General features: G+C 40.9%; 1 protein-coding gene across 10 annotated transcripts in view; it reads left to right on the forward strand.

Annotated features, from left to right (window-relative positions):
* The window catches only part of FGGY (FGGY carbohydrate kinase domain containing), a 372,408-nt gene that overhangs the window by 297,679 nt on the left and 58,638 nt on the right, over positions 1–16,091 (forward strand). For all 10 annotated transcript variants that reach the window (XM_045026481.1, XM_045026483.1, XM_045026482.1 and 7 more), the window contains 2 exons: positions 9,084–9,191; positions 11,857–11,918. In XM_045026481.1, the coding sequence (XP_044882416.1) occupies positions 9,084–9,191; positions 11,857–11,918 (170 nt within the window). The remainder of the gene's footprint in view (positions 1–9,083; positions 9,192–11,856; positions 11,919–16,091) is intronic.

Here is a 16,091-nt window from a genome sequence, read left to right on the forward strand (position 1 = left end):
TGCAGGAGTCATGTCCTCTAGTATTCTCTTGCTCCTCTACATTCAGGAAGTAAAGGATAGAAGCATTCAAGGCAAACAAATTCCACCGTTTTCCCATGTCCAGGCACTCTCTTTTCCGGACTTGAAAAGGTGCCTTTTTTTAGCTGTACAGACAATCTGTGGCACTTCTAATTATAGAGTCTCAAACAGTAGGGACAACATTTTCAAACTCAGGTTCCTAAAGTTAGGCACCATATTTGGGCACCAGAGTAGCTGGGTTGGGGTTCTGAAATGCTGAACCTAGATGTTAATGGTAACTAGGGGTTCTTGGCAGCTCTGAAAATCAGACCAATCACTTAAGTGCCTAAGTATGGGGTCTGGCCCAGATCCTCGGCTGGTCTCAATCAGTTCATGTACACACCCGTTGAAAATCTGACCCCCAATTTTGAAAATATTGGCCTAGACTGATTTTCCTCTACATCCCTTCCCCACTTAAAAATACAGTCTAAGTAAAGGTAGACATACCTTCCATTAGGTAAATCTTATGCTTTGTTAAATGTAATAATATTTTAATCATGATCATAAAATTAGTGTTAAAATACCTTTCCTTATTTAGTTTTTAATGAACACTTTGTAGTGGAAATGTTTAATAATTTTGATAAACTTTTCCTGTAATTAACTCATGTTAGATATGAGGCCAAACTGTACAGCACGTCAGTCTATTTCATAATAACTCGCATGAAACATTTGCAGAGCTGAGACAATCAAGAATATTGTTAATTAGGTGTTAATCATACACCCTGCTTAGGATTGTTGCTGGAAGAGCAGTTAATGCTTCATGGAAAACTTACAAAATTATAAATAGTTCTGCATACATATCATTTATTTTTTGTTTTTGTTCCGGTAAGTGCTGGCGTTCAGGATATTTACAAACAGGAACCTTTAAGAGCTCATCTACTTCTGCCTGATAGTTCTCTCTCTGTGACATTATAATTAGAGGAGAGTCTAAATTGGAACACTAGATCCAAGCCTCAGATGTGGGGAATCTTTAGATTCCAAACCTACTCCTGATCCAAATGTCACCAGGTCGGTCTATCCCCAATTCTTACAATTGCCATAGCAACAAGTTTTGTTGTCATAGAGGATTTGGGGAATCGGAGGAATTGTCAGAGTTCCTGTTTTCATACAGATGTCTTTAGGCCAAATCCTGAGGTCCTTACTCTGTTTTTACTCTTTCCTAATTCAAGCAAATTCCCATTGACTTCCGTAACCTGAATGGGGCTACTCGTTTATAGTTACTCACAAGCACAAATGGTTGCAGGTTTGGTTCCAGTATCATTGCAATGCAGCTCAGTTGCAGTGGATAGCCATAGAATGGTGTGTGATTTGACACCACAAAAACTGTACAGCTATGTAACAAGCCAACAATTGCCACAGAGCCCATGCTTTATGGAGAATATAATCAAACAAAAATATCAGCGCTGTACACGTTACAGGATTTGCAATGTTGAAAATATACACACCTGTAACAAAGATTGCAGTGAACGTTTTCCCTTTCTTTCGAGTACATGTCTGAGCTGCCATATGTTAATTGATTTTTTTTATTCTTTTACATCAGGCTGCAATTTGAACTCCATTACATTTTATTGTAGAAATTATTGATGTGATTAAAAAAAATTTACAAGGTTAGTTTAGTTCTCTTTAACTTGGCCTTGGGGAATTGCCTCTAGGATTGAAAAGTAGCTCAGTTTTTGTGCCTATTTAGCTCTTGGCCTTTCTTTGGCAATTGCAGAGTGGACATCTGTGAACTAGACTGAGTCCACCAAAATTAATACAGGCCATTGAAAAGTCACCAAATCATAATATTCAATAGCTAATAACATGATCTGGATTCAAACCAGAGACCAAGGGTATGGCTACACTTACGGTTTGCAGCACTGGTAGTTTGCAGCGCTGGTCATCCAGCTGTGCAGGGCCAGCGCTGGTGTGTGGCCACACTCACAGCTACCAGCACTGGTGTGTGGCCACATTTGCAGTATTTGCAGCGCTGTTGGGAGTGATGCATTATGGGCAGCTATCCCAGCGTTCAAGTGGCCACAACGTGCTTTTCAAAAGAGGGGGGTGGAGTGGGGTCTAGTGTGACAGGGAGCGGGGGGAAAGAGAGAGGGGATTTTTGGAGCCAACACTGTGTGTTTAGCTTCCTGCATTGAAAAATCAGAACATGTTTCTGACCCCTTAGTCTTAACTCTTAATTGCAAACAGCCTGCCTCCAACACGGACTCCCCGCTGTTTCACTCACTCCCTGTGGTGTACTGTGACAGGGAGCGGGGAAGAGAGAGATTGGAAAAATCACAAAATGTTTGCGAACCCTGCATCCAACGCTGTTTCTCCTGCCTCTCATTTGATCGTTCACAGCCAGGTACAGATAGCTCCTGTTTGCTGTGATCAGTGTTTGTTTTTTTAGATAAGCAGTTCAACGGAGCTCCGATCGGCTCCGTTCTGTTTCATTCACTCTCCCTGCCTGCCTCTCATTTGATTGTTTGTTTACAGCCAGGTACAGATGATCACAGCAAACAGGAGCTCTGTTTGTTCGGAGCTCCGATCGGAGCTCGTTCACAGCAAAACAAAGAGAGGCTGCATAACAGAACAAAGAGAGTAATTTATAAAAGCATTCTGGGATACACCTTATACCCTGGAGGCCAATCACAGCGCTGGTGTGTGGCCACACTTGATGACCAGCGCTGCAGCACCAGCGCTGGAATCCTTATTCCCCATGCCGAGTGAGGTGTACGGCCAGCGCTGCAGCCAGGGAGTTGCAGCGCTGGAAGTGCCCTGCAGGTGTGGCCACTTACTAATTGCAGCGCTGGTGGAGGCTTTCCAGCGCTGCAAATCGCCAGTGTAGCCATACCCCTAGAGATGAAAGGCTCTGAGTTACCTCTGAATTCTCTCTCTCCCTCTTTTATTTGTTTTTTTTTAACTGATCTTCATTCATTCTTTGTCATGGAGGTGTGTTCACTTAGCTACATTTGGCGAGGAGCAGCAAAACAATAGAATGATTACTAAAATAAGATCATACCCATCAGTATTAAAGCCTTGGATTGAATGAAGATTAATATTCTCAACCTATAGTAAGGCATAGACTTGAAAGTTAGCAGACAACACACTAGTCAATGTGTGTAGTTGACTTGTCAGAGATCAAAGACCAGAAGTGTAGATAGCATTTATTATGTGGTGATTGATACAGAGATGTTCTTTCTGTCCACTCTCACTAAATATCTTGGATCTTGTTACTTAGGTACCTTACCCTAACAACGGCAGCTATTATTCTGTACCACCGTCTGTAAAAGCTGATAGGTGAAAAAATTTCAAACGGGTTTTATGACCTAGCTCCTCATTAACAAGTGTTCATGTCGCCAAATGCTCCGACAGTATATTGAGAGCTCAGTTCTGCTGTCATGTACACTGATGTAAATCAAGAGTAGTTCCACTGAAATCGATGACATTACACCATTGTAAAACTATTGTGAACGAGAGGAGGATCCAACCCTGATACTGTAACTCTGCCAGCTTGTCACAGAGGCCCCGTTTGGATGGAGTGATGAAAATGGAAAAGGATACACATACCGCAGTGTACCCTATTAATACAAAGATTTACTTCTCGGATGGTAGCCAACTTTTCAGATAGAGTCAGGGAAGGAATTCATGTAAGGTTACACCATCAACACATGGAGTCAACTGAAAAGGAAAGTTCTGCTGGAATTCATGCTTCTATAAAACTGCTCTCACCTGTTTTATTTTATCTTGTCTCTAATTACTGTAACATTTACATAAAACTGAGGAGGAAACATCTGTGCATGCCTGGTCAATTATGGTTGTTCTGGCAAAACAATACCAGCTAAACTCAATCTATATTGCTTACCTCATGACTTCATTTTATGGATGGGGTATAGGCTAAGATGATTCTATGCTGCAGAGGTCTGTGTTCTGCTCCAAATGGCAGTGTTGAAAATTTTACACAAGCTTAATTTGGATTAAAGACAATGACTCCACTGATTCACTTACATTCGTTTCAAGTTAGTTTTTAACTATAATTGGTAAGTAATTTGTTTCTTCCACATATATTTTTGCAATTGAGTTTTGGGGGTTTTTAAGCCATGCTTTTTATAAATCTCATGCCAGTGCTGTTTAAACCGGTCCTTTGGTACCATAGCATAGTTCTACGTAGCATCATATATTTTATAGCCTTTTTACATTTTTATGCATTGCCAGATGTGCTCCTGATGCCTTCTGATCCCAGATAGTTTGACATTGATTTTCCTAGTGCACGCCAGGGTTGAAATCAGGTCTGTATCTCATCCAAATGATCTATTCATAACAAAAAGTGCCTTCTGGCAGTTGTACCACAGCTGAATACTGTTAAACTGAATTCATCATTCCAGTTGTTTCTGATTTCTCTATAATGTTTACATATCTTACATATTAGTATAATCTTGTATAGAGAACACACTGAGGTTAAACCTTCCCAGACAGAACTCTTTTTACTTCTATCCTTCTATCCTGCTAGAAAATGAAGAACTTCTCTTTCACCGGAAGAGTAGAAATATAGAATCATAGAAGTGTATGGCTAGAGGTCATCTAGTCCAGTCCCCTGCACTCATGGCGGGACTAAGTATTATCTAGACCATCCCTGACAGGTGTTTGTCCAACCTGCTCTTAAAAATATTCAATGATGGAGATTCCCCCACATCCCTAAGCAATTTATTCCAGTTCTTAACCACTGCGGCAGGAAGTTTTTCCTCATGTCCAACCTAAACTGTCCTTGCTGTAATTTAAACCCATTGCTTCATGTCCTATCCTCAGAGGTTGAGGAGAACAATTTTTCTCTCTCCAACCTTTTATGTACCCGAAAATTATCATGTCTCCTCTCAGTCTTCTCTTCTCCAGACTAAGCAAGCCCAATTTTTTTAAGTCTTCCCTCATAGATCATGTTTTCTAGACCTTTAATCATTTATGTTGCTCTTCTCTGGACTTTCTCCAATTTGTCCACATCTTTCCTGAAATGTGGGGCCTAGAACTGGACAAAATACTCCAGTTGAGGCCTAATCAGCGTGGAGTAGAACAGAAGAATTACTTCTCATCTTGCTTACAACACTCCCAGAATGGTGATTGTTTTTTGTTTTTTGTTTTTTTGTAACAGTGTTACACCGTTGACTCATATTTAGCTTGTGATCCACTATGACCCCCCAGATCCCTTTCTTCAGTACTCCTTCCTAGGCAGTCACTTCCCATTTTGTAGGTGTGCAACTGAGTGTTCCTTCCTAAGTGGAGTACTTTGCATTTGTCCTTATTGACTATCATCCTATTTATTTCAGACCATTTCTTCAGTTTGTCCAGATCAAAATCCATGGGATATTTTAAATCTTCCCAAACATTTTTGATAAATGAGTGGGCATGTGCTTTTGGGGAAGACGTGGAGAAGGCAGCAGCTTCCTCCATAAAAATTTTTTGCCATCCCAACTAAAATGCCACATGGCAGAAATTGTTCTCTAAAGGCAGCAGAGAACTTCTGTAAGTAACCATCACAGAGAGAATCCACTTAAATGAGTATAGATTTGGGCTGTGCTTTCTCGTATTAGAGCTCACCGTGCGAATAGGTCCAAATTTGTCTCACACCCCAAATACTTGTGGCAGTAAATATCATGCAGTGGCCTGTGAGCCAGGAACCACATGGGTTTTAATGGTGGCTCTGACAATGATTCTCTCTGTAACTGTGGGCAAGTCATTTAATCTCCCTGTGCATCAGTCTCACTATTTGGTTACTAAAATGAGGTTAATTAATTGTATTAACCTACCTCATCAGGGAGGTAAAACTGGCCAAAGGAGGTGGTGATGGTGTTATAAGTAATAAATCAATTAATGTTTGTAAAGTGCCTTAAAGACAAAAAAACACTATCTGAATGCTAAGTCTCATTATACCGAGTAACAATTTTGGTTAGATATGAGGCAGAAAATCTGGGTCTCCCTCCTCATACCCATTTCAGCTTTCAAGATCAGAATGGTGACCTCTTCTATTCACTGGAAATAAAAATCACCTTTTCATAAATCCAAGACGGCTGTTTCTGCCCTGTGATGGCTATGAATTTTCCCAAGCTTCAGCAAGACAAGTAATGGCACTAGTAATGATCTATCTACGCCAGCTAATGGGTGTGTTGAAAGTCAATACACAGGTTAATATGGAAAGGATATTGCTTTAGTGCAGAGGGAAAAATTCTCTATTTGAATATAAAAAACTGTAAATATGGCAGAGCTGCAGTAAATTTTGCACCCTTTCCCCTGTATAGGCCCATTTACTCCAGTGGGGTTGCATATGATGTAAGTCGAGACAGAGTTTAGGCTTTTTATTATGAAAATACAGAGGGCAGCTGCAGGGTGGCTTGGAGCCATCACACATCCTCCAAATCTAATCCAGGGAAGGGAAATGCCAAGCTATTTTGTTTATATTCTGTATACAGGTGTGGAGGAAGATTCACTCTGCTGCTCTTCAAAGACTTTCTGTGTCTGTGCTGGTGAGAGAGGAATCCTTTCAGCTCTCTCTTTCCACTGAGACCACTATCTTCAGTTATGCCCCTTAGCTGCCTACCCTGACAAAGCTGAAAGTGTATGAAATTGTTTGAGGCGGGGGAAACAGCTGGAGGGAGAGAGAAATCTAATGATGCTGGGAACAGGGCAGATAATCCTCTGCATGATAGCACAACCTCCCTTGTCCCAGAGTAATTAAGAGGGAGAGGAAGGAGATGTTTCGCCCTGCAGAAGAAATAAGAGTCAAGCCCCATTGGCTTTATTCACCAATGCACAGATACGTGACTCTCTCATTTTGTGCCATACATGTGTTGAAAGTTTGCTGGAATGCGTACAGATGGTATTTCGGTAGTAAGATGATAGGAAAGTCTCAGTGCAACTAGATATGAGCCAGCACAGAAACATCCTGTCCTGACAAATTCCTGTGGGTATTTTCCAAAATACGGAGCCTGGCTGCTGACACTCAGAATTCACAGCTTCCCAGCAGTACCAGCTCCAAGGGCAGTTCAGTCTTTTAATCGATCTGCTTCTTCTAGTCACTGCTGGCAGAATATGGGACAGTTTTAGGAATCCTGGAGTAGTAATTTAGGAAATATGGGAAAGAACAATGCAACAAAAACAATGTTCCAATCTTCCTGTAAGTCTGTAAACATCTGATTTTCAGAGGGCCTTGTAACTTAGCATACTTAGTCTGTGCAGCCAATCTCTTATCCATAATGTGTAGGAAAGTATAGCTCAGTGGTCTGAGTCTCTGCCTTAGATTAGCTACCCTTTCTAGAACTGCAGGTTCAGCTCAGTCCTTCATCCTTTCAAGTAAGGTAAATTGACTACCACAAAGTTTGGTGTGTTGAGACTATTTTGGATGAGACTTTAAAAATCCAGGTCCTGTCTGCTCTGCATGGTCCTTCTTCTCTTTAGAGATGCTGTGATGTCTTGGGTTAGAGTAGGGTACCATGGGTTAGGACTCCAGTGCTTAACTACACTGACAGGAAGTTTTTCCTAATGTCCAACCTAAACTGCCCTTTCTGTAATTGAAGCCCATTGCAGTATTTAAAAAAACAATCGTTTGCAATCTTTTTGATGGACCCATCTGCTTAATGTCCTGCATGACTTGTTGAATTCAGTGGCAGTGCAGCCATTCTTACCTTTTTTTTTTAATGAGACTTTGCTGCAGTTAGTTGTGCAAAAATGTCATTCCGCACAAAAGATCTTTAACAAAAATATTTTACAACATTGAGGCTGATAGTGTGGGTACACTTGAGTGAGATTCTCTCACACACAGTTGTGTTATTCCCCAGAGAAATCAGGTTGGGGATTGCTGAGAAATATTTGGGAAGCCAATTCCTCTTCTTTGTTTTTCTTACTTAATTTCATGTTACTCTTGAGAATTATCTGTAATTTAAGATGATGGCTTGAGCAGACTATGGTTTGTGCAAAAACCTTTCTGCTGGTATATTTACTAACCGTATGATACGCACATGCCAGTAGGCTTTGTCTAGAGGCCGCTCCTTAAACTTTAGCAAAATCTTCTACGACTACTACTTAAGTTTTGACCCTGCTTCCATTGAAGTCGATGGGATTCTGCATTGCATTTACTGGGAGCAGGACTGGGGCTTTTATTTATTGTGTGTATGAACTATGAAGTAGAGAAGGGTCATTCCCTATGGACCATGAAGTTCCACGTTGAATCTGAACTGTGAAAATTTACAGGATGTGCATGCTAGGACTGGCCAGTGAGACAGGGTGACTAAAATTCAGAGTTGGTTTAATCAGTGATCAGTGTCTGATCACCATCTGGCAAAGGGAACATCATCCAATTAAAAAGTCATTGAAACTAGGGTTGTCAAGCGATTAAAAATTAATCGTGATTAATTGTGTGATTAAAAAATGTAATCACGATTAATCTCATGTTTAATCGCACTGTTAAACAATAATAGAATACCATTTATTTAAATAGTTCGATTTAATTGATTTCAGTTGCGACAGAATACAAAGTGCACAGTGCTCACTTTGTTTATTTTTATTATAAATATTTGCACTGTAAAAAACAAAAGTAATAGTATTTTTCAGTCACCTAATACAAGATCTATAGTGCAATCTCTTTATAATGAAAGTTGAACTTACAAATGTAGAATTATGTTAAAAAAAACTGCATTCAAAAATTAAACAATGGAAAACTTTAGAACCCACAAGTCCACTCAGTTCTACTTCTTGTTCTGCCAATTGCTCAGGCAAACAAGTTTGTTTACATTTGCAGGAGATAATGCTGCCCGCTTCTTCTTTACAAGATCACCTAAAAGTGATAACAGGTGTTCGCATGGCACTGTTGTAGCCGGCATCACAAGATATTTATGTGCCAGATGTACTAAAGATTCATATGTCCCTTCATGCTTCAACCACCATTTCAGAGGACTTCCATGAGTGTTTGCAGAATCAGCTCCAAATTGCTGTCAAATGTTAGCCCTTGAAATACTGTGTCAAACAGAGGGCAACTAGAATAACTAGATTTACTGTTTTCTTTCCAGATAAGTGATGCTCCCATTTTTGTGCCTGGTGTTTGGGGTCCCTATTACTCAGCCATGGTGCCTGGATTCTGGTTGAACGAGGGAGGCCAAAGCGCTACAGGAAAACTGGTGAGTCTGCAAAGGCACAGATAGCTTCTTACTAAAATATAGGGACAGTTCCTCAGCTGGTGTCAATCAGCATAGCACCACTGAAATCAGCAGACCTATTCCAATTTACACCAGCCAAGAGGCGGTCTCAGGGCTGGTCTACACTACGGGGGGAAATCGATCTAAGATACGCAACTTCAGCTACGTGAATAACATAGGTGAAGTCGAAGTATCTTAGATCGAATTACCTACTGTCCTCACGGCGCGGGATCGATGTCCGCGGCTCCCCATGTCGACTCCGCTACCGCCGTTCGGGTTGGTGGAGTTCCGGAGTCGACAGGAGCTCATTCAGGGATCGATATATCGCGTCTAGATGAGACACGATATATCGATCCCCGAGAAATCGATTGCTACCCGCCGATACGGCGGGTAGTGAAGACGTAGCCTCAGACACTATAATATGTGTACAGCACTACACGCTTGGCTGCTTGGGAATGGCAGCTAAAGTCTGTTAATTTTGATAAGGGTAGATAGAAGCTATTGTGTTTGGCCCTGGCTTGCAGGAGTGGGGGAAGAGGCCTCAAGAAGCTCCTAGCCCCACCACCCTGCTGCAGGGCAGAAGCCCCGAGCTCCCCCAAAAGTCTAATAGGAAGAGAATGGGGAGGGCATGCGCTTTAACTGTAAAAGAGCCGCATGTGGCTCACAAGCCACAGTGTGCCCACCCCTGCTATATTGTCATCTAAATCTCCCCCTTGTGTGCAAGGTGTGTGACTTGATATACAGACACATAGGTCTCCGTTTAATTTGTTAATAGATAAAAGGCTTGATCTTGCAAAGTTCCAAGTTTTCTCAGCTCTTAGTAGGCACTTGCTACCTCAGAGGATTGGGTCCTTAAGGAGGACTTTGGAAACCAATATTTTGGGTAGGGCCTATAGCAAACATTAGCAGTAACCTTTGGTATATTGAGGAACATTTATATTTATCAAGATATTTATCAAATATTTCATGTGCTCTTTTTCAGATTATATCTCCGTGTGTTTTGTGTATATGTAGAGAGAGGAAGTGTGTATGTAAAATAAACACAATGGTGGATGCTTGGTTGTGTCCATTACAGTTAAGGTTGCAAAGCAGTAGCCATCATAACATCCTGCTTTCACACACTTCTCACTTTCTGGGGGAAAGTTCATATTTGGGGATTATGTTTTTATTAGTTGATCTCTGGATGAAGGAGAATTTTTTTTTTTTTGCAAAGTTTGAACAGAATCACTTGAACTCATTGAGAGTTAAGCCAAAGTGAAATAAAGATCCTGTTCCCTTTAAAAAGTTCTAACAACAGTTTTCTATATGAGGCTACCCTAAAACCTGCCAAAGTTTTAAATTTGTAAATAGGCCTAGACCTCGTGCCACTGGAGTCTCTGCTTGTCCTGGTGAAAAAATGTGTTTTTTAAAAGGAATTTCTAAGACTTTGAACTGCGTTTTCAGAATGAATAGGGAAAAAACAGGGGGAAATATTATGATGTTCTGTTGTATTAACAGAGAAATAAGATGCAATCACATAATTTTGCATATCCACAAGGGGGCAGAGGTAAGTTTACACAACCAGCCTTAACTTCGGCATTTCTTGATTTCTAAGCATTTAACTATGCAAACCTTATCATTGCATTAATAGTGATTTTTTGTAAGTAAAATGTGTTCATACACATACGCACACAAAGTGCATAACCACATTTTATTTATTTAGATCCCATCAATCATTTTCCAGGCAGACTTGCACAGTTCATAATGGCCAGTGTCAGCCCTGAGTTGGCTTGTTCTGATGTTAACATTTCAATCAGCAAACCTCACTCCAGCCCACAGCTTTGTTTCTAAGACCATTTACATTTTTATAAATGGCTTTCTTTCATCTCCTACACAAACTCCAGAGGGAATCAAGATGTATTTAGTTCTTTTCCTGTATACAGATGTGTGTGCATAGTTAAAATAAATTTTATTATACTGTTAACACCCAGGCACCCAAACTAATGAATACTAATGAAAATTAAACACCTGTCCTGACTTGCTGCCTACAGGTCTTGCCAAATCACTCGCCTATATATTCAGTACTCTGGGTAGCCATAGTGTTGCCTCATTACCTTTACGGATGCCTCTGACAAGCACTATGGACTGGCCACAAAAGCTGCTAAATTACCATCTTGAAATTCCACACGATCCTACACAAGGCATTGGTTCATGTATAACACTAGACACCTTTCCCTGGAGGGTCCAATTCACATGTCAACTCTATGTAGGGGAAGTCTTTTTTAACCTCAAGTTAATTGATTTTCACGGTGAAGAACAAATATTCATGTCCTTGAATAAACACTTGTGGAGTGTTCACACTAGCCATTACAAACGTGTTAGCTCCGTCAAGCTAACGGGCAATCAATTATTCGAGACGATTTAAGCTTATCATTCTGCTCATTTTTGGTATATCACTGTTAAACTTTTTGAGCCAAATCCTGATACTATGGAAATCAATGGGAGTTTTGCCATTGGCTTCAGTAGGACCAGGTTTTAGTACGTCATGAGTAAGCTGGAAGCTCTTTTGTCGTTGTAGAATGACAGAGTTTCAATATATTTTACCAGGAATTAATTTTTAAATTTAATTTATTTTAATCTGGTTGTTTGTCTTTTTGTTCTTTTTCAGATAGATCACGTAGTCCGAGGCCACGTTGCCTTCCCAGAGTTGCAAGCAAAAGCTGCAGCCAGGTCACCACTCTTATTTCTTTATCAAAACAGTGGCCTTACAATGATCATTTTGACACTAAAATAATAATAATAATATATGGAGCTATACCTATCTGATAGAACTGGAAGGGACCCTGAAAGGTCATTGAGTCCAGCCCCCTGCCTTCACTAGCAGGACCATGTACTGATTTTGCCCTAGATCCCTAAGTGGCCCCCTCAAGGACTGAGCTCACAACCCTGGGTTTAGCAGGCCAATGCTCAAACCACTGAGCTATCCCTCCCCCCCACTACACTGTACCTTCATCCCTGTACTGCAACATTCCCATTTCAGGACGTGGGGCTCAGCCAAGCTGGCTCTGAACTCAGTCCCCTGAGTCTGAACTGATTGGAAGTATTTGCAAAGGCTTCTGTAATGGTAATTCAGGGTTCAAAGCTTTAAAAACCTAAAATATTCACCCTTAGGTTCAAATACTTACCCAAATGGTATGACTGGCCGCCTGCTTTGCACATCAAAGTCTTCTTTGTATCCAGCCCAATATGTTTCTTGGTAGCAGAGTATATTCTCCATGCTGCAGACCTGGGTGCCTAGGGCTAGTCATGTCTCATACTTCAGAGGTGATGTTGTCAGGCTCCAGGAATGAGGTTTAGCTTACGTTGCACTATTAGGAGAAATCTGCTATATGAAAGAACAGCTAGTGTATGAAAAAAAGACTGGGACGGTAGTGTAGAGAGAAATGCAAACCCAGAATAAAGGGATAGTTAAAACCAAGAGATGGATCACCCCAGTACCATCCACGTTTTGCATGAGTGCAGCGTGTCTGCTCGAGGCGTCTGCGATTCTAGGCTAACTCTAATACTGCATTGAATGAGAAATCACAGTTTACACAATGCAAAATCCTTGAGTGCTGAGGTAGAGAGAACTTTATTTCTTTATATACTGAATGTAAGGTGATATAACTGTCTTCTGTGATACCGCGTTGCATCTTTAATTCTTACTTGAGGCTCATGCAGTTAGTAAAACTGCAGGAGAGTGTTGGTAAAGAGGGTCATCATATTTTATATGGTTAATATACCAATGGTATTTCTATAATGCTTTCCAGACACTGCCATTCTAATGATATGTTTTCATAGCTATAAATTTAGTAAACAAGCCACTTATAAATTCACCCTCCTCCCCGTTTCCCCGAAAAAGGGTAGCATTAAGGGACTAACTTAAACTGACAGAAGCCAGGAACTTTGCATTTTGGGTTGAAATTCCATCTCTAAGACATCACCTTGTACCTGGCTATTACAGCACATGAGGCCTAAAACTTCACCCACTGTTCTGAGGCGTCGTCACGAAGAACTATATCAGTGGAAACAGCCAAATAGAAGGGGGTTTTTAGTGCAGAGTTTTGGTCTGAATTTCCTGTCTTTTCTCAAATTAAGTCAGATTCTTAATATTAACATAGGGTCTTGTTTTGGTTTTGGGGGTTGTTGATGGTGGGGGATGGGGAGTTATTTGCCTACAGATCTCTTTGAAGTATTTTAGGGGGTCTATTCTGATATACTGAGCCTGATTCTTCACCTTGTGTTGTCATTACACTGGTCCAGCGCATGCCTGGAGTAAACTACCTAGGGAGGTTGTGGAATCTTCATCTCTGGAGATATTTAAGAGTAGGTTAGATAAATGTCTATCTGGGACGGTCTAGATAGTATTTGGTCCTGCCATGAGAGCAGGGAACTGGACTCAATGACCTCTCAAGGTCCCTTCCAGCCCTAGAGTCTATGAATCTAAGTGGATATAAAATGCCGACGCATCAGAATTCTCCACTCACATGTCTGGTGGCATTTTAAACCCACTTCACAGAGGTGTAAATACCTATACAGGGTGTCAGGCCATGAAGAATCAGGTCTGTTTTGTATGATAACACCTTATAGGCATTATTGAGATAGTAAAACTCCATCTATCCAGGCTAGAGTGTGGACTCAGGATGACTTTGTGGTCGAAGCATCAGAGCTGAAATACCTCATCTTCCTAGAATCACAGGTTCTAACCCTGACTGGCTTGGGTCACCCCGTCATTTTTCCATGGTGGACATACTAAGTTCCATGTAGTTTACATTGTTTGGGTCCCTCTGTGATGAGACCTTGAGAAACAAGACCCTCTCTGCTTGACATCATAGATCCTATGACAGATTTTGTCAGAGCAGCGTTTTGCCTTGATGTCTTTGGACAGAATTTCTCTGCTTTCCACTAGTGAGCAGTGTGCTGTTTTGACGGCTCTTCCCCCACCTTACAGGTGGCTGCTTTTCAGTAGTGATGTATGTCTGTAAAGTGCTTTGAGATCTTTCAAGCAATGTATAAAAATAATATTTGGCAGTTCCTTCCATCTGTGGATCTTAGGCCTAGATTTTCAAAGGTATTTAGGGGCCTAAAAATGCAGATAGACACTTTTGAAAATCCCAGTAGGTGCCTAATTCCCATTGATTTCTGAAATCTGGCCCACGTTACAACTATAAACTATTACTATTATTCGCAGAACTCCTGTATAATTTTTAAATGGTCAAAGAACAGCTGGCCAGATGACAGCCATAACCTTTGGCTTTGTAAAGCCCTAGGTCCCAGGACATGATGCCCGATCCAACTGCTGCTGAAGTTAATGGATGTCTTTCCCTTTTCTTAAATAGAAATTGGATTGGCTCAGAAAATTAGTAGCCCAACACTGTCCAATGGGCTTGGCTGACAAGTAGCACTGGTAGGCGTTTGAGGGAGCTCTGCCATTCATTCTAACCAGACATAGAGTTGTAGGGCCTAGATATATAGGAAGAGGAGGGTGTACACATGTAGTGCTAGGGATATCTGCTTGCCTGAGAAGGCATGGTTAAATGTCAACCTCTGCTACACAGGGTTTGTGCTCTGGAATAACTTCTCCCCCTGGGAATCCAAGTAACAAGAGGGCCAGATGGAAGCTGGGAAGTAGGATAGGCCTCATGTTTAATGAAGTTGCCCTCTTCCTTTTCCCTTCTCACCCCATAAAAGCCGGGCTTCTACTGGAAATGCAGGGACTGGTTATTAGCAGGTACTGTTTATAATATGATCTTTAGGGAGGCAGAAAATAAGGCCACAATATGAAAAAAAGAATCATTGTAACTTTCAAAATTATCATAATTCAGTTCCAGGAAGGCACAGAAAACACATTTAAAAGAATGTGAATAATGATGTGAATTAGTTAGTTTAATGTCTTCCAAGCGTACTTCATTTTGAATGATATTCTCTGATAGCACACATATGGAAAGGTATAATTGAAAAAACATGCTGCTGAATGGTTGAATGCAAAGTATAAATATACAGCTGCTCGGAGGTCAGAAGTCAATGTGGTAAAACATATGCCAAATTCTCTTGGGGATCTCATTAGTGCACAATTGAATATACATGTAGGGGCTAAATGAATATCACTGTTTCGGACCTACAGTAAATGAGACAATGGCTAATCAATTGTAATTAGGGTAGATGCTATTATTGACCAAGATGCCCGAAACTAAATGCCCTACTCTGATTTCTTAGGAGTCAAGACCAAAAATAAAATTATAAATCTGTTTATGATGGTACAAAAGTTTTTTTTTAAAGAAAGATTCTAACCATAATTGCAACTTATTTTAACTGGAATGTCACTAGTGCCATTGCAAGCCAGAACACTGAAGAGTTCATCATTAATCTCACAACCATGGCTGGCCCAGGAAAAAGGCATTTGGATAATGTGGAGATGGGTGCATTATAAAAACGTAGAGAATTAAATGTAGGGACCTTAGTCAGCTCCTCCCCTGCAAAGCAGCATCTCGCTGTCCGCAGTCTCCCCTCACTGCTTTGTTTTAATTATACCCTATGCTTGAATATTGAAAACTTTAATATGCGGACCTTTTGATTACAAATGTTAGTAATTTCTGTTGTTAAAGGGATTTTATTTTCATTCCTCTTTGGGAATCTTTTTTATTTCTTCACTCCCTCTCTCGGTCTTCATTGCACGATTGCTTTCCCCCTCTCTGTGTCGCGGGGGAGCCACCATTATGCCAGTCAGCTGCAGTTTCAGGACTGGCCGGCAGGAAGCATTGCACAAGGAGTGCAGCTGCTACTGCTTCTGAAGGTCATTCAGCTTTCATTGTCTCCACAACTCCCTGCCCACTGTGGGAACTCGTCATTCTACTGGCTGATAGT

The sequence above is a fragment of the Mauremys mutica genome, chromosome 8 (genome assembly GCF_020497125.1).
Source record: "Mauremys mutica isolate MM-2020 ecotype Southern chromosome 8, ASM2049712v1, whole genome shotgun sequence".
Lineage (NCBI taxonomy): Eukaryota > Metazoa > Chordata > Testudines > Geoemydidae > Mauremys > Mauremys mutica.